General features: G+C 41.1%; 1 protein-coding gene across 2 annotated transcripts in view; it reads left to right on the top strand.

Annotated features, from left to right (window-relative positions):
• Window positions 1–21,549, top strand: part of slc25a21 (solute carrier family 25 member 21) — a 92,597-nt gene extending 71,048 nt beyond the window's left edge. For both annotated transcript variants that reach the window (XM_034858688.1, XM_034858687.1), the window contains exons 4-11: window positions 3,114–3,197; window positions 13,163–13,229; window positions 13,963–14,022; window positions 17,803–17,910; window positions 18,013–18,177; window positions 19,866–20,047; window positions 21,067–21,119; window positions 21,484–21,549. In XM_034858688.1, coding sequence (XP_034714579.1) covers window positions 3,114–3,197; window positions 13,163–13,229; window positions 13,963–14,022; window positions 17,803–17,910; window positions 18,013–18,177; window positions 19,866–20,047; window positions 21,067–21,119; window positions 21,484–21,545 — 781 coding nt within the window. In that variant the 3' untranslated portion in view covers window positions 21,546–21,549. The remainder of the gene's footprint in view (window positions 1–3,113; window positions 3,198–13,162; window positions 13,230–13,962; window positions 14,023–17,802; window positions 17,911–18,012; window positions 18,178–19,865; window positions 20,048–21,066; window positions 21,120–21,483) is intronic.
• The last annotated feature ends 3,842 nt before the right edge of the window (window positions 21,550–25,391 follow it).

Here is a 25,391-nt window from a genome sequence, read left to right as displayed (position 1 = left end):
GTGTTTACTCACTGACCGCTGGAACTGTTGTCAACCACAATGTTAAAAAAGCAGAAATTGAATCCGAAAGAGACCCTTTTTTAGTTTTGGTTACACTTATTTACCTTTAAAACATGATTGGACGGTTAAAGTCACGATTGGTTGCATTTGTCATGTAGACCATTTAGGTCGGAAAAGTACTCTTAACCTCATATACCATTTGCAATGGACTTCCACCATATTTATGATCCTGCTCATTAAAATTAATTGTCTGGCTGTAAATAAATAGATTCCCCCCGATGTTGCCTTCTGGATTGTCTTATGCACTTCAGATCTAACATGAAAAATTGCTGAACTTTCATCCTTTCCCCTCGATAATTCCCTTTCTCTCCTTCAATCATATGTCAATGTCTCTCCGTCTTTTATGGTTTTTTTCGTCAAAGCACTTTGCATTCCGATAGAAAAGGCATTAGTATATCAAGGCTCTCACTGTAGCAACCAGTACAAATACACAGCAACACATAAAACTCATTGTTCATACTTGAAGAAAAATGCACTTTTTGACACAATAGATGGCATGCAATGACTACCTGTTGTAGATATGGTCATTACATCTTTATATGGTGCTAATTTATGTGTCTAAATAGCAATAAATATGATATTGTATCAGTCTTATTAGACCCTAAATTTTAAAGTGAACAAGTCATCAAAAAGTGCCACTGAGGGAATACCCCTCATTTAATAGGGCATAGTTTTAAGAGCTCTCCTAAAAAGCATGGCCTGTCCTTTTAAAAGTAGGCCCATCAGGCCTCTGCCTTTTGATCAAACCCCCCTAACCCTTTCCCATAGGCTTTTTTTTTAACACCACCATTAATGAGCCTCACCTCAACATCTCGTCCACTGTGAGGTGACAGCCCATCTTGTTGGTCCCCGTTTGAGCCCATTACCATTGGGGTCTGGGAGCGGACACAGCTTTGTATGCCCCTCAAACGCAGCGCTCTTGTCCATAAAAATACAAAGAATGGGGCTTTATCCTGCTTCTCCACCCTCATTTACCTTTTTGACTTCTAGTTGGACGACTAGAATGTGTACTTTTATAGGCAGTGGAGGTCAGGTGTGCAAGGTCCTTGGGATTATTTACCCCAGAGTAGTTGTCTCGTTCACAGAAGCACCAACCTGCCCTTGCCTTTACCCTCACCTGGGCTGCTCTGGGCCTGTAAAGCACAAACACAGGGGGAGAGTGGGATTTGGAAAGAAGGGGTACTCTTGATGAACTCACAGATCTCATCACCTCTGAGTATACTGCATCTCCGCTGGCTTTCGCTCATGATTGAAGGACATGTTGTAAGCAATGTGTTTTTAAAGAAGCCCCTGGGTGTTCTTTGGGTCTTCTGTCTGCGGACTTTACAATTCCCATGGCTGACTCCAAGGCCAAGTTACGCTGCCAGAACCACGGAGGCTATCTTGGGCTCTTTTTTTCAGCCAACCAGTATATCACCTTTCTCACTGTGGCCCTATTAACTGAAAGTAGAGCTTTTTGTCTGTACAAATCCTCTAAAACAAAACATTCAACCAGTACTTCCTAAAGCTTTGAGTCTTATTTTCCACTGTTGGTTGCTGTGAGAAGTGACATTAGCAGCTTCCTAGCCAGGGGCCTGTCAGTCCCCCTGCTGCCACAAGATCTTCTGGTCCTTCCTATTATCTCCCACTGCCTTGGCTTTGCTGTTTGGTCCCTGGCGTTTATGGCAGGGTAGAAGAGGGGCATGAGGAAATGAGGTGACCCCAGGGTCATGAGTGGAGTCAGGGGGCTGGAACCGGACCACGGCCCTTCCAACCTCACTCTCTCAGGGCCGGTTTGGGTCGAGGCAGTTAGAGCAAAGGAGACAGGGGGAGACTATGGACAGGGTCCCTTCCATCCTTGACCCCAGCATCACATGCCTTTAATTAAGCCAGATTTGAATATGTTTACAAGCCCCAGTGGTCTTAAATCTTCCGGGTCTTTGCCCTCCCTCTACACCACTTATTCCTCCACCCCCTTACACCCGGAGTCCTTCTTTTTCTTCTTCTCTTTAATATGGTGTCAGACATCTATTTATTATGCTGTTTTAACTGGTTTTCAGGAACGGGTTACAAGCTATTTGGGAATCTACCAAATAGGATTTGAGGGACACCCCTCTAAGAAGTTAATCTGTTAGCGATATGAAAGGCCGCTCCCCCCACTAAACTCCCCCTCCACTGGAACCTGTGAGCCCTTTATGGCCCCATCAGGCACCCGCATGGACGACTTACTGCTGACCTTGTAACCTGGCAGTTGAAGCCATATGAGCAGGGAATCTTTCTCTTGTCATGTTCCCTCCTCTCTTCACCTCTGCCTCTGTTTCTAACCCTCAGAATTACTTATGTTCTTAACTATTTGCGGGAAAATTCCTCAATTATCATCTATCACATTTTGAACCATGCTTTAGTTTATTGAGTTTTGTCAATTGCTCAAATGATTTGGGTCTAAAATCACTGCGTTATCTCTTCAGACCATTTAGTTGAAATTGTTCTTTGGTTGAGTTTGATTGACCAAGTCATGTGGCAGTATATAATGAGATCTCTTATCGTCTCAATACTTTAAACTTTTTTTTTAAACCAGCCTTTATTAGGGAGGTACCAGCGTGTTTGCTACAACAAAAAGTCCTTCGACTGGCTACATCATATTAAACATTTACACGTAACTGAAGAGCTGTTACAATTGGCTTACTAGCATGTTAGTGACCGAAGAGCTTTCTTCAAAAGGCCTGGTCCTGGGGAGTTGGGTGGCTAATTGGATCGGTTGGGTTAAATAAATGTTTGAGTTCTCCCCTGCTCTGGGGGGACTTGGTGGTAGGAGCCTCTCATCTTAGCAGAGGAGGAAAAAACGGTAGGTGAAAGGGAGAGGGGTGGAAAATAAGGAGGGAAATGAGCTCATTTATGCTAAGATCACATTTGTTCTAAATATATTTTACACACAGGTGCCACAATGCAATTTACACACACAATGAGCACAATGAAACAAAACAAAAAAATGAAACACAATGCTACTACAACAATGCTATTAGCTGCTGTAATATTTACAGTGATGGAGGTTTTTAATGAAAACTTTTCTTCAGGTTCCAGATCCAAAGGGGAACCAGTGACCCAAACAGCTACAAGAACCTGAGTGATTGCTTCCGGACCATCATACGCAATGAAGGGTAAGTTATCTACCAGTCGTTTTCTACTACAGATAAAAAAAAGCTCATGTATTATGTGTAAAGTTTCTTCAGAGCATGAGTGATGTCAGAATTCTTGTTTCCCAAGTGCACTGACGAAGTCATTTCTCTTCTTCACTCAGATGGCAGATTTCTTTAGTGTTCAATTGGCATTGATGTTATGTAATAATTCCATTCAGTTCAAAAGACTTTATTTCTTTTAAGGGGCAAGTGCTTTTGCTAACACAAATACGCATAATTCACTGGCATAAAAAAGTAAATGCAAAATATGTTGATGTAAAGAAAGTTACACAAGGGTTGATGGCAAACACCACAAAGGCTCATCACTGATAATAACTGGTATTTGCTGATGGTGCTACTTCCATATTAAAGTATCAAAAACAGTCTGAGGAAAAGATATATGTGGGGAATACATGTGTATTCGAAAATATGATGAATCATGTTGCTTAATTCAAATGCCCCTGACGGTTAGGTTGCAAGGTGGTCTAGTGGTTGGAAAGCTGTAGGTGTAAATAGGTTTGGATGCTTTAAAAACCGCCGTTGTGTCTGTCAACAGCCCACAGAAATTTCCTGCAGCACTGGACGGGCCTTTTCACTCAGTGTGCCTCACGCCGGAGATGGTTGCAGCTGTTATTGGCTAAAACCTGAATGTAAAACTATTCCCAACTAACTAAAGACAGTCATCCTGCCATGCTGCCTCCTAATCTGCCCGCCCTGTGACAGGACAGTGAGACAGTGCAGGTGCAGGAGAAAGTGGTTAACAATCGCTCTGTTTACGGCGAGGCGACAGCTTTACAGCGGATATAAAGTTGATCTGCTACGAGGTGTGAGTGAGCGCAGGGTGAGAGGCCGGTTAGTGACAGTTGGAAATCCTTTGTTGGCTGTAGTTCAACAGACATAGCTATCCTGCTAAAGTAGCTGTGTCTTCTTCACACACACACACACACACACACACCCACACACACACACACACACACAAACGCCTGCATGCTTTTTGGGTGTGTACTCTGGGAGTAGGTCCGCATGAATTTCCAGAGAAGTCTCTGACATCCTTAAATGGTTGCCAAATTACACCGCACCAGCCATGACAGCTTTTTGACTGTAGACTCACGCAACAAAGCCGTGGTATGTGTCGGAGAGTCCCTACAGACGGAAGTTCGACTTTTTTGTTAAACCAATTAACACTAACCGTATATTTTTGCCGAGGCTATAATCACTCCCCAGTAGCACATCACGGATTACCTCCAGGCCAAACCACTTAGTTATAATTTATATAAATAGTGTTAGGCCCCACTGTTGTGGAATTATTATTAAAAATAAACATTTCCTGTCAGCTCATGGCAGGACCGGGCTAACACCAGGCCTCACTCTCTCTCTGAGGTGATGAGGGAGGAAACCTGAGCTCCTTGCTAGTGCTCTGTGATTAAACTGAAGAAAGACATGAAAACATGCAAATGTGACACTAAAGTTAAGACGGTCTGAATCCTGAACACAATAACTATACTTTAGACTTCTGATTTTATAAACTAGCAGGATACATTTTGATCATTTGCAGTAAAGAAATTGATATTATAGTGTGGATTATTTATGTTAAAGAACTAACATTTATTCATTGAGTCATTATTAAATCTGTAAAATATAGCATGAAATCCTGTAGCTGTGCTCATAAGTGTGTGACAGTGTGAACTACGCTCACCAACACGTGGTTGGTGTATTGCCTTACAGGCCATGCTCCCTTCTCTGTTGCATGTGGGTGCAGCAGCATGATCTTGTGTTAAGTGTTTCCGTCTGGAGGGAAACAAAAAGACTCTATTCTCCAGCATTCTTTACCAGTGTGGTATCAACAGACTGGGTCGGGACCCAAAGCACGGCCACAGGAATATTAAACGCGTCCATGCATTACAGCATAGCCTTGGCCCGCTTACAGTAGATCAGTAACTAATGCCTGAACCCAACCGTGCACGGTTGCGCGCAGGGGGGTGGACTCCAACTGGGACCACCCATACAAAAGAAATACACAGTCATGTGTGAAGAAGTGCAGATTAGCATGTCCACCAGATTATGTTTGCTACAGTGAAACAGGGATGTTTTTTACGATGATGAGCAGCAACAATGTTACACATCCGTTTTTAACATTAGTTCAATATGGATTAAACAAGATCCAACGTGTTAATTTGGAAACTTCAAAGGTGCTGTTAGTTTAACTCTGGACAGAATCAGGCTAGCTATTTCCCTTGGTTTCCAGTCTTTATGCTAAGCTAAGATCAGATAATGTCTGGCTAATATATGTCCAGAAATTCTCCTTCAGTAATCAATCATCAGTAAGCCACCTCTACCGTTTCCCTTACCATAAATGACTCTTTTTAATTATACATTTTTTAACTTTTCTTTGCTTACTTTAGATGTAAATTAATCATTATTTCTGCCTCATGATGTACACCAAAGCAAGTTTTGTGCTTGTATCTCATGAATCTTCATCGCAGCTTGTTCTGCTGTATTGTTGGTTACAATGCCAAGATCACGTTAGCTGCTGTGAAAGTGAAAATATTTGCAGATGGAGTGTTCTGGTTGTTTACATGTTAAAATGTTCCCGGGGCGGCTCGTATTTCCTGCGGATTTACCCACAGCAGTGGTGTGAAAATGAATATGTCTGCTGCTGATGAAAATTATCTGTTGCTTTTATGCATTTACACATTTCAACTGTTAAGAAGTCAGAATTAGTACCTGATGGATATTATTTCTCAGTTTATTAAATCGGTTGTGTCTGTGCTACACTCCTCTCCAGATGGATGGAGGCTGTTAAAAAAGAAAAGGTTTATGAAAATAAAAGACAAATGATACACACAAGCACATACAAACACACAAATCCATCTATCCCCCCCCCCCTTCCCTTGCTCCGTGTCAGGAGCCCATTTGTTTAGGAAAGCCAAAAAGGGACTTAATGTGTACTTTACATTGGAAATCAAATTAGGATTCAAATGATGGCCACTCACTAGAGGCCATATTTGTTCTGTAACCAATTTCACTCCTCCTCCATCACCTGGTAGCTCCCCAGCCTAACCACACCCGGGAAATCTGTGGCCACTATTTGCATGAACAAAGTGAGCAGAGGAAAGGGTCTTCCGTCTGACTGAAATAACTTGTTTACACAAAAGATACAAGGGGTTTCAGTGTTTCTAGAATTATTTTTAGTAAAATGGTTAACGCTACAGTTGAAAATTTGTGGGGGTTCACTAATAGCTACACTGCCGGCCGGCAACAGCAATGAAAAAATATGGCCCGCAAGCGGCGATTTGCGGGTTCAAACCTTTTTTCTCAATACTAACTTCAAAGTAATTTCACACATGTGGTCCAGCGCTATTGTAAAACATATCCTGCAAGCTTTGTAACGATTGGACAAACAGTGCACTTTGTTTAAAATGCCATGTAAGTCGGTCCAGCTCAAGGCAATTTAAGAAAAGCAGATGACCAACTCAAAAATAATTGCTAATAAAACCGCAAGCTGCGATTCCAAGCTCAAACCTTGATTTGTTTCATTCCACATCCAGGTATTGTGCATTGAAAGTGTCCCCTAGTGGACACTTTGAATGAGATTTGCAGTGCATGTGTGAGGTTATTATGTAGACATTTCCTGGACGTTTTGTGTTGATTGGGCAAACATTTAGTCATTTTTTGCGTGATTTGTGACATATCACCTCCAGTTTGTTTGCATTTATAGCGTCCCCTGGTGTTCAATTTGAATGAAACTTTCAGGGCATTGGTCGAGGTACTTTTGAGGACATATCCTGAGAGATTTGTGACGATTGGACAATGAATATTGGATTTATAGTAAAATGTGTGCAATACCACTCACCTGTCTTGCCCTTATAGTGCCCCCTAGTGGCTTATGTACATAAAACTGTCTGAGTATATCTGAGGGACTTATCTGAACATACCCAGATCATTGTGATGATTGGCCGCACGATTGCTGATTTGTGTTCATTTATGTCAAGAGCCACACCCCTTTCAAAGTTCATTGGCCAATTACTTGAAAAGCAATTAATTATTGGACATGCTTTTTACAACTTTTAATAAGCTTGATCCAATGATGATTTACTGAAAATTTGGTGGCATTCGGAGCTACGGTGTAGGAGATCTCAAAAATGTTTTTTTCAAAGTATTTAAAAATGCTAAAGATTTTTATAGACGGACCTTAATGATACTTGAGATTTTTTGGTAGAGGACATTAAGCTGCACCTGTGTGAGAAATTTCTAGTCAATCGGACTTTGCAAGTTTGCATTTTGAAGCCTTAATTACAGCGCCACCATGTATGTGGCTGTACATTTGCTGCTGTTTATTTGGTTGTTATGACTTTGCGAGTGATTAACGCAGCCTGTCACTGTTCCAGTTGTTTACTATAAAGGGGAGAGAGAGCTGACGAACGATCGTTTGGGTTCAATGGAGTGTGTTGTGCGTGTAGTTCTGTAATTGCGACTTTGTGACATTTCATACAATTCTGAAGCAGCGGCGGCAATACTTCTGAAGCAGTGGGTCGAATACATGTAGCGGAAACACTGGACTATTTTTGGTCTTTAAGGAGGGATTTTCCTCATCCACAATTAAGGAGGGATTTTCCTCATCCACAATTTCTTGCTCCAGAGTCATTATTATGGTGGCTTGATTACCCAGAGCCAGGGCCACTCGTGTAATTCCAGGTGTTGATGGAAGAAGTTGGCTCTGTCACCTGATCACAAGTGTTTTGATAATTAGTTGTGGTTCACTGCTGTTTTTAGAAGGTGGCCTCCCTGCTGTGGTTTCTCTGCACTGTTTAATGGCCTGTTCTCCTTACGTTATATTTAGTGGAAATGTGTGCCAGAAGCAAAAGTATTTACATTGGGGACTCAATCAACCGATATCATCTCGTAGGGAATGTCTTGTCGAGAATGTTGTCACAACAGAGCTGGTCTCGCTTGTTCACAAGATACAGTTGGTCACGCCCCGTTGTTCTTTGGCCACAGACCTGTGTTCAGTATCAATATGAATGAATGAATATGAACTTCCTTTACTCTCTCTCTCTCTCTCTCTGTCTCTCTCTCTCTCTTTCTCTCTCTCTCTCTCTCTCTCTCTCTCTGTAACTTGCATGCAGTTAAGTGCAATTCAAGTTTATTGCCATGTGCATATTAGTACAGAGTACCACAGCAATGGAATATAACGTCCCTAGGCACTCTCTCAGCACCACTCAATAAGTCATAATTAAAAATAATTTTTACAAAACGTTTTAAGCACAGTAAACATAGTAGCTAAACTCAGACCGCAGCCCTCCTTCCGGTTGTACTATCATTCAGTTTGGAGGTAAAAACTACCCCTGAAGCGTGATGTGTGCGTTGGGATTCTCTGCAAGCGTCTCCCTGATGGAACGTGGGAATAGAGATTACGTTAGAGATAGAGATATAATAGAGATTATATGCATAATACCTAGTGCCGTCTTAGTACCGCGTTTCCAGTAAGTGTTTTGGAGCGGTTCAAGTGGAAACCGAATGACTTTAGCTGCTGTTTCAACCACCTTTGTCAAAAGATTAAGGTCATGCGTTGAGTAAAAATCACTCCGCCCAAGTAGTAGTGCTTCGCCTTCTGAGAATAGTGTCCAGTATGTATACGATTAGACGATAGCAGTCTCGTGTGATCTTGTTATTTGTGCATGTTGTGACTATACAAATCACAACATGTAAATAGGAAAATGTGTTATTTTGTCATTTATTGGGAGCAGTAGGCTAGTTGCTGTCGGTTACCTGCAGGATCTGTGCTGAGCTAGGCTGGCGGTGGGTTCATCAGACAGAGTTACGACACGCAAGTAGATTAGAAGGGTATGTATGGACTAGAGACCGGCCGAGAGTTCGGCGGTCCGATACTATCGGCCGATATTTCCCGATCTATCGGTATCAGCATTTTATAATGGCCGATTTAAAAATTAATTAATTAATAAAATAAAAATATTAAGAATCCTAATAATTATTTATAATGACATACATTACTCTGATAAATGAATATTATAATAGTGAACAGTATGTATTTTTATACATTTTATTAATCAGAACTTTAATATATTTTGATGTTCCTCTGTTCTGTTGTTACAATAAAAGAAATTATAATAATAGTATTTTAGTGAGAACTCATAAATATCTATAAATAACTAATGTTCAGGAAATCTGTTTATGTTTTGTAACGCATTTCTGGATTTAAAAAAATATATGTATCGGCATCTCGGATTTTTAAATAACCAAATATTCATATCGGTCGGGCTCTAATATGGACTTATATTACTTAGAGGGATACGGTGAATAAGCTTAAGTCCCAATAAATCGACGTGTTCCTTTTAAAGGTGTTGACGACAACTGGAGTGGTTAATATAGACAGGGATATGTATGGGTTTCTTCCTTCTGAAATGTATGATGACCTTCTTAGTTTTCCCCACATTGAGAGACAGATAATTTCTGCGGAGCCACATAATCAAGTTACTCACCTCATCCTGTCGCACTGTTGCTTGCTCTGTAGGAAACTACTGGAACTGTTGGCTCCCTGTGGATTCTGGAGTGTGGTCTAGACCTACTCTATCTGTAAAGTGTCTTGAGATAACTCTTGTTGTGATTTGATACTATAGATAAAATTGAATTGAATTGAATCCCTGTAGGCAGTTTAGTTATAGCTGCCGAGACTACAGTAGTATCGTCTGCAAATTTCACAATAGTGTTTGTGGGATGTTTGCACTACAGACATACGGATACAGACTATATTATAAACAACTGAGACAGCAGCCTTTAGGTGCTCTGTTGTTTAACACTATAGAGGCTGAGGATGTAGTGTGAACTCTGTCTGGGGGTGGCCTGTTGGTAAGTGCTGTATGGAATGCAGATGGAATTGCAGAGACCCAGGACTAACAGCTTAGGTATTAAAATAGAAAGTCTGAAAGTATTGAGGTTATTATCAACAAATAGCATCCTGACATACTCTGCCCTTTAGATGTTGGAGCACAGTATGTAAAGTCAAGTGAAACAGTATGTCTTGTATTTATGCCATTCTCTTTTTGACTTGTTTTGTTTTAAATCGGTTCAATTACTTAAATGTATAATATGTAATTTTCTGCCGCTGGGCTCTCTGGCTGGTGAATTGTGTATTTGTTCGGGACTATTTTTGTTGTTGCTACAATTAACACAGTTGTAGTTCTAGTAAGCATTTAAAGCAGCAGGACAGTGTATTTTTAATTGACTCCATATGAACTACAGTGCCCATGTTTATCACAGTGATGGAACACGTCTACGCAGTGCAACAATGCGACTCATTGGTGTTTTTTTTTAAACAACAATGGAGCTCTCTGACACTGAGTCACAAGCTGTTTATCTTGCAGACATCTGAACAGCTTGTGACAACTGGTGACATGTCAAATGTTGTAAATGCTGGCAAAGCAACCGGTTTGTTGATTGCTAACATGGTGGTTAGGTTCCCTGCTCCCTCAGCGCTCTCATCTTTCTCGCTCTTGCTCAACCACACACTTGCTACACACACAGTAGGCCCTACCACTAAACTAAACTCTTACAACATCAGTCATCAAAAATGAATGTACGTTTTTTTCTCGAAGATGCAATGAATATTTTTTTGCGTTTAACTTGTATGGTTTATATTGAGTCACCTTTTATCTATGAAGTCAACAAGCCTGCTTTCAAGCATTGGTCCAATTGGGCACCTTGCTGCTTGTATTTACCGGCCCAATGTATGTGGATCCTATGTCAATTTGGTAGGTTTCAGTGTTACTTTAGAATACAGTGAACATAAAATAAATTAAGATTATTTAAAAATGCCAACCAAATTAAACTGTATGAAATTATTGTTCAGGTTCCATAAACTGTGTGAAGGTAATTGTGAGTATGAATGAACATAAATTGCTAAAACTTTTTCTGAACAGTTTTTCTGTGAAATAAGCATTTGACCTTTTTTTTTTTTTTTTTCTTACCCTCAATGAATTGGAATTGGTAAGCAGAATCGGAATATCAACCCTAGCCCAGACTCATTCCCACGGCGTGGTTGAATGCACAAGGATGCTATTTAATTGAACCCTACAGTGCCTTGGAACATTTTTATTATGTTCCAAAATGTAAGAAGATAATGTTGTTTACACTATCAACAGGTAATGATTCACTGGTATCTGATGCGTCAGGTGTGCTGTGCTTCAGACAGTTCATTGTTGCCCATTAATGTCATAGATAGGTGGGGTTGAGAACAATGGTTTTGACAATAGGTTTGCACAGAAACTATTTGAAAATCAATAAAGTACCTGTATAATTTTGCTTGATTGATAAAACTTGTCCAACATCATCTGTCTGACATAAGGTCAAATAAATGAATCCTTCCACTCTTGTTTTTACTTAATTGAGGAGTGAGGGAAATGCAAATGTATATGCTTTTTTCCTTCTTTGCACTTACTACTACTACTAATACTACTACTACTACAACTACTACTACTACTATCCTCTTACACAGATATACATTCAAGACAAGGTGTTAGGGGGAAATTAATTAAATTCCCAGATTTTGTGATAGAGAATAAATGTAGGTTTAAAATATTTTAGTATTAGATTGATAACTTAATTTCTTTCAAGATACATTGTATATTTTAACTCTAGAGAGAGATCAGTAAGACATCTGTGTGCTTTTCAGAAATTTACAATTGCATTTCTGTCTGTTTTAAGTGTGTAAAAAGGGACTTAACACAAATCTAACCAGACTGACCATTTACTCTCTAAATATACTATATGTAATGGATTGCTTACAAAATGCAGTCTGTGTAAAATGTAGGCATACATCTCTCTATACATAACTCACTGTCATTTTTATTATTTTTACTCTCTCTAAGTACACTTTAAATCATGACTGGATGTATGATTGAGCAAAGGCAAACTACCATATTGACTAAAATTATACAGCTACCGTCTTTTGAAACATCCAGTATATCAAGGGTTGAAATAAACTCTTAAATCATTTCCTCCGCAGATTCCTAGCAACCTTGTATGTGTGCCAGGGTTTTGTGGTTTGAAAATATATCTTGGTAGTCATGATGCCACCACGGTACCAATATACTTCGTATCCATTTTCGGAGCTAGGTTCTTATTCCTGCAGTCCATATTCAGTATTATCAAAGATTTTAGCATTATACCCTTCATGAAGTTGGGATTTATTGCAGGGCTGTTGTACTAGACTTGTATGTGTACAGGATACTTAATAAACAGGCAACAGAGTTTCTCTGCATAGTTATCATAATGCTGAAGTGACCCTTTAATGCAATGCTGTAACAGATGTTTTGATTGCATGATATTTTGGTTTAAGTGTAGATTAACTTGACTGCACAACACGACCTCCAAGTGATAATGTTAACCTCACAGAAATAATGTTCCATGTTCATATGGACGTCACAAGTCTGCTAATTGATTTCAACATGTTACCAATATGAAAGGAAATGGATGGCTGCCTTGACATGCCACTAGCATGGTTTTCTAAATGTTACGGTAGCTGTGATGTAAAGTGTAATGTATTTAGTGAATGGGATAAAAATGCAAAAACATTTACTTCTATAAGGCTCACGTTCTGAATAATGAAACCACATTAAGGACTGTAACTTATTATTTATTATACATTATGACAATAAAATGTCAGAAAAAGATGACATCAGCTTGTTTTGTCTGACCCAAAAGATATTCAGTTTAATATCACAAATGACAAAGAAGCAGCAAATCTTCTCAGCTTAGAACTTAGAAGTTCTGTTAGCTAATGTTCAGTTCATGACTACATTCTGTTTATTATTTAATTTTAGGTTGGGCTTGGAACAGTAACCACCACCTGATGATGATGATGATGATGATGATGATGATGATGATGATAAGAATAACTATGTGTAACATTTTATATTTTCTCTCTCCAGAGTCTTTGGCTTCTACAAAGGGATCCTGCCTCCGATTCTGGCAGAGACACCAAAGAGAGCAGTCAAGGTGAGATAAGGATATGAATGTGGATTCATAGAAAACCAGTTAATGCTTCTAGCGCTATGATGCAATGCTCAGGCTGTTTTACCTGGAACTGATCTGTTGCCATATAAACACACTCCAACCGCACTGGCTCTAATATGGTACACACATGTTGATTAAACACCTGATGTCCGCCGTCATGTCTGCCTCCTATTTGTTCTGTTGGCCTGCTAAATATTGACTTACAAGCATTCACAGGAAGTCTTTCTCTGAGCCTCCATCTTTTCAAATACAGTATGTATGTAGGATGGAGCTGCCCTGTAATGAGATACTGCAGACAAGGATGTGTGAACTTTAAAAATAAGCACTCACACTGAGAAGATGTGGTAATTCGCTCACACAGCGAACAAAGCTGGTTGATGGTGAGAAATGTCTGGGTCGAAGGATTAAAGCAAATTAGAGCTTCGATTAAAACGCCTCCGCTGGCGTTTTACCCTTTCCTCAGATAAACAAACCAGTGGATGTGTCTCCTTTTCAGAGTGTGCATTAGAGCGCTCTCTTTCAACACAGATTGTGGTCCAAGATTTATAGTACGGCTTCATTTTCACGAGCAAATTGAGTTGATACAATGCTCACCCAAGTTCCCCTTTCCTCCTGTGAGTGTTTTTAAGGTGTGTATGTGTGTATGGGTGGGGGTGGGTGTGTGTGTACACTTTGACTCTCTGACAGCTTGTTTATCCTAATCTTCCCTCTGCAGTTTTTCACATTTGAGCAATACAAGAAGTTGCTGAATTTGACCCCTTTGTCTCCTGGTTTGGTGAGTCTTTGCACACAGAAACACCTGAATACACTCTCACCTGAAAAATAAACACGAACAGGACCAGGAAGTGCATTAGACCCAGTGTCAAAACGGCCAAACGCTGGTAAAACAAAGACAAATGCCAAAAATAATTTACTGGTCAAATAAGTACATTTTTCTGTCAATGCATAGTTACATAGTCAGTGACTTTTTTTAAATCACTTCTTAAAACACACTTTTATAGAGTTGCTTTGATGGGACGCCATCCTTTTATTGTCTTTCTCATTGTCATTCTGTCCTTTGAGAGCTGCCGCATCTTTCCTTTTTCACTATTACAATGTTGTGTATTTATTAGTATGTGTGTTGGTTCGATGTTTATACAGAGTATATGTGGATTAATGTGTATATCCTTTATTTCCACTGTCAAAGGACTTGATAAACTATTGTTTTTAAAGGTGTTATACAAGTTAATGGTACTATTTCAAGTACAAATTCCAGTAATGCGCAATTTACTGCACATTTTACTTTTTTTTTTTTTTTTCGTGGCTACTCATCTGCTGACCCTAACCCAAGCTTATTGTTTCTACTGTTGCCTAGAAAATATTCACGCCGTTATGTTGCCATGGTCATGGTTTTGAGGGATTACTACTGTGGTATATTGGCAAAGTGGCAGCTTTACTGACTAAACAGAAGGTCATAACACATTGGGGAGGGTAAAAAAAGTAAACCTCAAGTGAGGATCAGGTGTTAAACACATATGGACGTAACCTTGATGGCCAACTAACACATTCAAATACCGGGTAACTAAAAAAAGATGTAAATAAATAAAGGTAATTTACAGTCCATGAACCATCTTCAATGAACAAATGATAAGTACAATCTTGCATTGCAAAGTATTAAAAAGGAAAATCTTACCAAATGGAGTAGACCAAATAACAATGTAAAGGACAATTAATGCTGAAAGCTTGTAGTTGTAGTAATATTCATAATGACAAATGTCAATGTGATTTTTGAATTAGGTTTTCTTAGTTCTTAAACAAAACCTGAAAAATCCAGTTTCACTTTTACGAATGAGATGTATGAAGTGTGGCTGCCAGAGGAAAACTTTGGTTTCTACCACTATAGCTGCTTTCCGACCAAGTAGTTACGGGAACGTTGTTATAGGAACAGTCCATCTCTAAACAGTTCTAACTACTCTCCCCCAAAACCGATTTAATCATTTGCATTCCCGCTGACCAAGTGGCTATAGGAACTGGTAGGAGGGGTAAGGGAGTGACGCAAGCACGGCACTGGTCTCATAGCGTTGTCACTTGACTTTAATGCCACATACAAACCCCCATTTGTGCTAGCTCACTGGAGATTTTCCTGAAGATTTTAATGTTTCTTGTGGATCCCTTCAGGTCCCTCTGCACCTCCTTGGTCGCATACGTGGCCAGCAGCGCCTGCACCTCCGCATCAGTCCACTTTTCAGGGTTTCGCATTCTGTCCATTCTCGTAGTAATTCACGTAGTCAAGTTATTCAAGTATGTTTTGCTAACACAGACGGCATGGCTTTTTCAGATGGCATGCTCTAGGGGCGTTACTAGGTCGCTATTCGGAAAAAGGAAAAGACCTTGTCGTGAAGTAGGAGCTAAAACAATCACACAAACTGCAGTCAGAGTAACTTAATAATCCCCAAATTGGACCAGTCGGAACACATGAAAAAAAGGGTTATGAAAAGTCAGTGGAACTGGCAGCTTGGCAGGAGCCTTTTTTTTCAGCGGGGCTTTGTTTTGATTTTATGGGCTCAAAGTGTGAGCAAATGTATAGTGATTAGCATGGGCAAATGTAATCTTCCTCAAAACATTTCCAGCTAACACAAATACAATTGTTACTGGGGGGAGTGTAGTCGGTACTATAAGTATCGTGACTGTTTTCATTTATTCCTTTTCTTTATTCCGTCATATTGGATTTGAAAGGAAACAATGACCTAGATTTAAGTGCTGGTTTGAAATAGGGCACACACAGTGTGGTTTTTTAAATCTTGTACATTGCATTAAGTCACACTATTCTTTTTAATCTTCTTTTTCTGCATGGCCGGAACCTGTAACTTTTATGGTAACTACTTTTGGAATGCCAACCAATCATCTGACAGCCAGATCATGGATCCTTCAGGCAATTCATTTGTATAGTGACCCTCCTCGCACTGCAAGTCAAACGACAACCGATCTGGCACCTATTTGGCCCAATTCTGAAATCAGTAAAGGGTGACCAGTTTAACATTAAAATCAGGCTTGGTGTGTACTGGGTCTGCCGACTTTAACCTGAGGGATTTTACAATTACAAATAATTAATACTCAAGGTCAAAGGCGTAGCACAAAATTCTGGGCCCTGTAGAAAGGAATTTTCTATGGCCCCCTCCCCGCATCCACAGCTATTCATTCTAGCATCTTTTGGGGTCTTCGTCACATGAGGGCCCTGGGTACTCAGTCCACTATTTACCCCCAATCTGACACCCCTGCTAAAAGTTAAGTGAAGACGGAGGAGAACAACCAAAACAATTCATCACGTAAACCTTTAAGTCATTGTTTCATTTGAAATCCTAAAAACACTTCACTAAATGTTTGCTTGGTGGTTGCTAATTCTGCAGACCAATCATTTACAAGTGGTATTAATCCCTCTTAACCATTCAGACTTCTGTTATATTGAGTCAGAGGTTCAAGTTAGACAGATCTTCGTTAGTGGGGTGTGGTCCTCACAACCCCACCTATTCAGGTGGCAGCCAAGTGTCAGGTGTGATGGATGGTTTACCTGTGACTCAACATGGAGGCAACCCTGTCATGGGGCATATCCTCGTCTTGTTTATACAGCCATTGGTGGAGAAATGTTTACCTGTCCCATCCATCATGCTGTCCCCTTCTTTCTCTATCTCTTCCTCTTCCTTGAGTGCCTCCAACTCTATTTCCCCCAGAGGCCCTCACGTATCAAGTACTGTAATCACATCAGATCATCAGTGCAAGTAAATAACAGATTGGTTCTGAATGACTTTTTTTCTTTCCTATTTAGCGTGGCACAGCTGAATGCCTTCACTCTGATTAATGAGGACACACACTGTAATAATACAAATAAGGAATTAAAACGTGGCTGGCTGGCTGGCTGGCTGGCTGTGTAAACATTGGGAGGCATGTCTGAGAGGATGAGTCCCCGGGCCCTGACAGCAGGATTAAGAGGCAGGAAGAGTAATGACCTACAGACACGTTCTTGACATGTTGCCATTACGCTTCTCTGTGAGCATGCATCCACGTACACTCTCATGCAGTCATGGACTGCCCCATGCAAATTGATGCAATGTTGTCAGGGTTGTACATTACGTACATTTGAAAATAGGTAGTATACTTGTTACCTCTTCTGGTGGCACAACATAAAGTGCTTGGGTTATTATCATTTTTTCCACTTGAAAAAATGTTGTACCATTTTTTTTAAATGAATCTTAACCAGCTTGCTACTTTGCGCACATTGCTATTTTCTCTCCTTTTGTTCACCTCTTCCTCCTGGCTGTCATCCAACATTTTTTTAAATATTAACAAATACAGGTGTCTTGTGTCTTCAAACATTTGTCAAATGGCAATAATTAGAGGCGTGACAGAAACAATTAAAACAATTCTATTTTAGACGAGACAAAAACACTCTGGAAACAACTTTCTCAAAACCAAACTGGGATTCACTGTTAGGCACTTCTGTTTGTCTAGTCTGCCCTGTCTCTACCCAAATATTATTTTGCCCATTCTCACTCCTAAATCATGCCCATCTCACCTCCAGGCACTGTCTGTAGCTGGGCTCGGTGCAGGCTTGACTGAGGCTGTTGTCGTCAATCCTTTTGAAGTGGTGAAAGTCAGTCTCCAGGCCAACAGAGACTCCTTTACAGAGGTTGATAGAAAAAAAATCCTGTAATTTGTTTCCTTAGATGCCCAGTGGTTTTTAGCCTGCATGTGACATGTCTGTCTTTTAAATTCACTCTCTCCAATACAGCAACCCTCTTCATTCGCTCAAGCAAGACACATAATTAAGTCAGAGGGATTTGGATTCAGGGGCCTTAATAAAGGACTAACATCGACACTGGGACGCCATGGAGTTTTCAACATGATCTACTTTGGCTTCTACTTCAATGTCAAGGATGCTATTCCTACCAGCCCGGTAATATGCCAATCACCATCTATGATCACATTCAGACCTCCAGTCTTGTGTTTTGTTTTTAGGACAAGTGCAACCCAAGCCAAGTGACAGACACACCACTTCAGCTTTGCTTTGGTGTTTGTTACCTTGACTACACCTAATTTATGCAAACTGTAGGTTATATGATATGCATGTGTCTCAGTCATCTCGCCAGTGGGGAATTGCAAGTGTTTGACAGTATGATTAGTGACCCTGACTGCCATGGCAAGAAGGAAGCAAAAATCAGAAAGGAGCTTGTAAGATCAGCCCCCCTAATGCCTCGTTTGTTTGCTCGTCATAACATCCTCAAAGTTTCAGATTACACATCCGGCAGCGCCTGATGGCCCAAACAAAAGTTAATTTTGTTTAATGGAAACGTTACCATACGCCACTTCCACATGTACAAACCGGAGCATTAGATTAACTCCAATGAACTAATTGGAAGCAGACAACAGTACTATTTTCAAGAGAAAGTTACAGTGGGAGGCCAAGCTCTGCTATATTTTCAACATTTTTCCAGTGACGCATGTTGTACAGAGAAGCAAGTGGTCATCCTCTGAATGATAATTATGTGGCTGGATGACCCAAATAGCTCTTGTCTTAGATTGTGGCCGTCTCTTTTGGGAAGGATCCATCGGTGTGTATGTTGATGGAATGATCTGGTTTGTGAAAGGCTAACCATTACTATTGTTGAGGCAGAAAGGGATAAATATTGTAGCCTCTGGCAGCTTACAGGCTGAGCTGATAGTGGTGTTTCTCCAAAGCCTTTTTGTCAGCAGCCTGAGCCATCAGCTTGCAACTTCAAGATGTCCATAGTCAAATTTAGCTGGCCAAGCTCGGGCTTCTCTTATATCTCTCTCTACGTTATTAGTACAGAGGAGGCAGATAGCACACTGCCATCATTCACAAGTCAATGTGGAAGGTGATGTTAGCTTTAGGCTGTTAGGAAGTTGGTTGATGGGTGTACTTAGGCTGACGGGATGTTACCCCCTTCCCCACATCCCGCTTAAAAAAAAAGAAAAAAAGAAGTGGGATTAGCTGTTCATTTACCTCGGCTCTCAGGGTGTCCAGCCGCTTGAGAAAGGCCTGGACCAGAGAGGCTGCTGTCATTTGTAAAAATATCCCGGCCAATTAGCTGTCAGAGCTCTCAGAGTCTGGGCTTCTTTGGTACAGTAATACCCCTGTGCCGAGTCACAGCCCAATTACCCAAATTGTCCCCATATGCCTTCCCAGTCTGGCTGCATGCACCCTGTTTATAAATTCTCTGTCTTGGCTCTCCAAAGAACATGTGCTCCTGTTCAGCCAATCAAAACGCTGCACCACAGTCAGGAAGCACTAATCTGCCCCCCGCTACCATAAAATGATCAGGGCTTTATTGCCAGCTTTGCAATCATATGCACAAGCCCCTCATGCTCTCCCTCACATATGCAAACACATAATACCTGACCATTTATTTTAACTCCATGTAGAAAGAAGACTACAACTCCATGACATTATTTTCTCTCTGTTGCCACATCCTTTATTTACTACTCATGTTTTGTTCAGTGATATTAAACACCTGGTGCTTACTCTAGAAATCTTTCCAGTGAAATGATGCTGGTTTCCCTGGAAAGATGCCTTTTTTTTCCATTTTACGTTATTTTATTCCTGTATTTCCTCTTCTTTACCAGGACCCTACCCTGGAGTTCATGAGGAAGTTTGCTATTGGCCTCGTGTCTGGGACCATCTCCTCCTGCGTCAACATTCCCTTTGACGTAGCCAAGAGCCGCATCCAAGGCCCCCAGCCTGTGCCGGGAGAGATCAAGTACCGCACCTGCTTCCAGTCCATGGCACTGGTGTACCGGGAGGAAGGGTATGAACAAGGAAGAATTAATGAGGCACTTTTTCTGCTTGGTTAGCAATTGATAGATGGTTATCTGCCAAACTGGCTGTCAGAAAAGACAAATGTACCAGCTGCAGCTACAAGTTAGCAGGGTTTGATTGTGCGGTGTGAGTTTCCTGCAATAACTGTAGGGGAAGGGCCTGAATAGCTTGTTGCAAAGCTGTGATCCCATGAATGGAAACCAAATGGTGACGTTACATTCCGGGCTGTGTTCACCAAGTGTGTGTTCAGACATTTCTGAAGTCTGTCAGATGTACAGTAAATGTTAAAATATTTTCAAGGCTCGGAGAATGGCATTTTTAAATAGAAGCTTCAAGGAAAAGATGTATGTTATGTTAGCAACTGCCCTAGGCTTTCCACTTTCCCCCATGCAGCTCCGCTAGACAAGGGCCAGCGAGATGTTTGTAGTTAGTGGACGCAGGAGCCTCGGGGGCTACTGCAGGAACGGCACTGAAATATTGTCGTTGCAGGGGTGCGTGGATGGTGCCCCCACCGCCACAACCAGTCCCCTGCTCTAACGCAACACAGTCCCAGCTAATTAGTGGTCCCTATGGGAGACGTCGTTAAGCAGACCCTAACGAGCCGCGCGGCGCTCCACGGGTCAATCTAATCAGACAGAGGGCCAGGGAGGAAGTGGGTCGAGCCTTATTAACGCCATCAGTGGCGGGGGCGGGGAGCGGGACAGCGAGCACGAGGCGGAGGCAGGCAGCCACTGATCACCTTGAATGCATTAAGGGGCAGGTAATCGCCAGCGCTGGCCGTTAGACACCAACTCTGTACCTGACGGGGTGAGACACTGTCTGTCTGCTTGGCTGCCTGACAGGCAAGACCTCAGGGCCACACTCCAGCCAGTACACACACACACACACACAGACACACACACTAAAGGCATAGATGGATACAAGTAGTCTGCTCTTGACTGGATTTACATATTCTGAGTTTTGATATTTTGTATTTGCACATTTTTAACCTTGTAATTTCTTCTCTAGGTACTTGGCACTATACAAGGGGTTGGTACCCAAGATAATGAGGCTTGGACCAGGTAACAAAAAAGTGTTTGTTATAATGATTTATTGCCAGTTACAGCAGACAAAAAGGGTTGTTTGAGCTAGATATTTTTGTTTGAATAATATTGAAAGTGGTAAAAAATCTGAAATCTATCATTTAATGTCTGGAGCAAAAAATCCATGTTTGTTGTTTTTATCTATGCAATTTGAATGGACGTGTTGTGAGCTAGAACACCTGCCTACCAAACTGTTTATAATACAGTATTTTCCTGTGTGTTTCGCAGAAAGGCCACATGTGACACTAAAACTCAGTTCCTGTTTGTTGGGTAGCTCATGCTACTTATTCACGGAAGGAAAATACGGGTTGATTCACAGCGTCTCTCTTCTATTTGGTTACAGGTGGAGCAGTGATGCTGCTGGTCTATGAATATGTGTCTGGATGGCTACAGAGGAACTGGTAACAAAGAAATCACAGAAAGGAAACCCAAGAGAGTGCCTTATAGATTCTGCCTCATGGCCCAATATCGTTAACTGACTCCAGTAACCTCAGACCAAATTAGTTTGTTTGTTTATTTTCCTTTTATACTTTGAATCACAGTACAGCTATGCAAAATACCAAATCAGAATTACAATATATCGGGGGGGGGCGACCTCTAGCTCACCTAGTAAGAGCAAGCACCCCATGTAGGCTGAGTCTTCTACAGCAGCCCAGGTTTGAGTCCAACCCATGGCCCTTTGCTGCGTGTCATCCCCCATCTCTCTCCCACCTTTCCTGTCTATCCACTGTCACGTTCAAATAAAGGGGGGAAAAAATAATCCCCAAAAAATACAGGAATTACAATATATCTAACAATGCAGCTTTCTAAGGAAAACTACATCTTCACCCAAGTTATTTTCTCAGGAATTCAAAGCAGCTGTAATGTTTGAAAACTGACAAATCATTTTCTAATAGAAAACATGTTTTTAACAGTGGGTTTCTCAGTAGGCTCTAAAGGCTCTGAAAACCTTTTTTTGCTATCGGCTCTTTACTATGAGTAATGGGTTCCTGCATGAACACAATAGGTTTCGCCAAATTTAGAACAGTTTGGGTTATTTCACATGAGAGATTAATGCATTGTGTGTTATTTTTTTTCTGTGATCCTCTCACTGGTTAGAAATGGGCGGTGCTCAGTTGGAAACGGTTGTGGGGGTATTTGCTTATGTTGGTAGTGCTGTCAATCAAATCTGAGCACACCACACCCACACAGTCCTGATGAAGTAAATGATGTGACTTTTTGAGTTAAACTCGTAAAGAAAAATAACTAGGAATGTTTTTTTTTCATGAAGTTGCTTATTTGGTCATAAAATGTTATTGTGTTAAATATTTGACAAATTTCAGTGGCTTTAATGTTAAGTTTGAAATGAAATAAAACACCCAGAATTGAGTGAAGGTATGTTTTTAAAAGGACAATTTTACATGATATAATAATAATAATAAGAAGAAGAAGAATAGTCATGCAATCTGCTTGTTACGATGCAGCTTTTGAGGTCAGCTGCAATGCAAGCAAAGCAACTACAGCAGAGGAGTGTGGACACACATACACACATACACACTTGGTATATACATATCTTCAAATACAACATGTATACATGATCGCAAATATATTGTGCGATCACACCCGTAGTACCGAGCCTTACTGTATGTCTCAAACAAGCAGCCGCAATCGTGCTCAATAATTCTTAACTAGAATTATTAATCATTATCTTTTTGCATGACTTCTATTTCTGTATACAGGTACCTTCTTTTAAATTGGACTCATATGAAATCTTTTATTGGTAAGAAATTGTGATAGTTTGACATGTAACTCAATGTAGAATATTGGCACCTGTGAAATTCTACGGACATGAATTGGTAACAAATAAAACAAAAAAAATCTTTTTAAACTGTGTGTGTGTGTGTGTGTGTGTGTGTGTGTGTGTGTGTGCGCGCGTGTGTGTGTGTGTGTGTGTGTGTGTGTGTGTGTGTGTGTGTGTGCGCGCGCGCACCTATGTTCTGTCTCTCACTGGGAGAGTATCAATTTCCTTCACTTAACCACTTCTTCATCCTCCTCCTCGTCTTTCTCTCCCCTCTCCCCTCTCCTCTGAGCACTTAGTTGTTTGAGAACCTGTCAGCTGTAGAAGTTGTATTAGCCAATCGAGTGTCAGTCTTTTCTCTCTCTCAGTGGCGGGGGAGTCGGTGACTGAGCATAGCTTTAGTGCAAGCTAAAACAACAAGCTCAAGAAATGCAAATGTGGCTACAGGATTTGGGGGGGGGGGTTACCGCACACATTCTTTCCCCCTGCCGGTCTATCTCTTACACAAATATGCACGCACATGCAAACACACACACACCTGTTGCACAGCCTTTGGGGCAGTGGCTGTTCTTATAGACTCATCTTAACCTCATCTGGTAGTAGCTTATACAGAGCCACGTTGGCATTTGACAGTCAACATTAATGTGGGAGTTTTTCTCTGCCAAAATGGATCGGCTCCTGGTTTTTTGCCCAGGGGCCTGTGGTGATTGACTAACAACTGCGGCTTGCAGACTGATGGAATTGTAAGCGCTTAACCTGTTCTTTTTGTAATGGAGTGCTGAATGTGTATGTTTGTTTCAGACTTGACAGCTTGCAACATGTGCTGCATGTATTGGTGGTAGCTAAGCAACAGAGCCACCCTTCACCTGAATTCCCCGCACACCGCGCTGATCATAAATCTTCCGTAGAAAAGTCCCCCTTCTCTTCATTATTTTTTTTTTTTTACACCCTTTCCACTCAAATGCTCCTTATCCTCACCAGTAACATTTCAATTTCAATGGTTCCATTTTGACAAGCCTGCAATTTGGACATGGCCGTACCTGTCCTTCCCAATGTGGTTAATGATTAATACTATATATAATGTAAAAAGCAGTGTTTCATGTCAGTGTGATTGGATACGCATGCATACATACCAAAGACACGGAACCAGACATGTTGTGATTTTCCGAGCCCAGATTTTTCTTTTTAAGAGGTTTTACTCACCTGTGTGCTCAATGTTGCTGTTTTAAGGCATTAAGAAAACATTCTGGCACTTGTCAGCTTCTTTTAGAAATGTTCATTGAGCAGGAACACGGACGAAGCAGTACTCTGCTCTGTGTTACTTTGCAAATGGCTGTCTTGTTTCTGATTGCATGTGAAAAAGTAAAGATAACCATATGACACTGAGTTAGACTCGACATGATTATTATAAACACGTGTCTGCCCCTATTTTTAAAGCTACGCCTTTTAGACCCTCGCCTCCATAAAGCCGACCAACATTAGGCTACAAGAACAGGGATTATTAGACTCTCGAGAAGCTATTCCTCCTGTCTAGAAAACACACTGTTCCTATTTTTTTAAATACTGGTGTCAATTAAGACAACCACATTTTAATTTTGTTGCATGAGTCAGAGGAGACTAACAAGACCGTGCTCAGTTCTTGTAGCCTAGTTGAAAGGAAAAGTTGTTTGGCCTTGTTGTGTGTACGCTGAGGTAAAAAACAAAAAAAAAGAGGCAGCATGTAACGACTTTTTCATTCCACTCAGAGAGTCAACCATCATTTACTGTACGTGATGTATGGTGGATGGTAAAGGGGTGGCCGTGAGGCCTGGCTGGTACAGCGAGTGTATGATCATCACGTCCCTGTGATGTGGTTCACATACGGTCAAAGAAACACTAGGATCCCTGAGCAACGGTCCGTGACCACTGCATGCGGGGAAGAGTGCTTTCCAAGTCAAATCAGCTCCTGCATGGGGACCACTGTTGACACTGTCACATGGAGGGGCTGTTTGTTTACGCTGTAACACAGGAGGAATGGAAACACAGGGCCATAACTAAAGCAACCACCCTCAGCAGCACGTAATGCTATGTAAAAGAGCAGGTGAGCAATATTATCAAGTTATTAATATATAGCTGCATCTCCATGACTGAGCCCAGTTTGTTTAACTCTCTGGTTTTGACTGCAGGGCTAGACAGGGCTCGCCAGACGCTCTCATAATTTATTACACTACACTTTCTCCCCCCCAAACTTTGAGAAAGTATTTTTGCATAATTTTCCAAACATGTCATTTGTCAACTGGGCTGTGTGCTTTTCTTTTTTTAATGAACACGTAAAGTCGGTCCTGTTTGTGGCTGCTGCAGGTTCGTGTTTAGGTTACATGACTGATGACCCTGGAGACCGCGGGCCAATGAGCCTTTTTGTGGCTCTCTGAATGCAGATGGACTCCACCTCACCCCGGGAGTCTGGGAGTCTTCGGCCCACAGATCTCGAATTT

This window comes from Etheostoma cragini, chromosome 20 (assembly GCF_013103735.1).
Source record: "Etheostoma cragini isolate CJK2018 chromosome 20, CSU_Ecrag_1.0, whole genome shotgun sequence".
Taxonomy (NCBI): Eukaryota; Metazoa; Chordata; class Actinopteri; order Perciformes; family Percidae; genus Etheostoma; species Etheostoma cragini.
The sequence above is the reverse complement of the archived record's forward strand: the minus strand, read 5'-3'. Positions and strand labels throughout refer to the sequence as shown.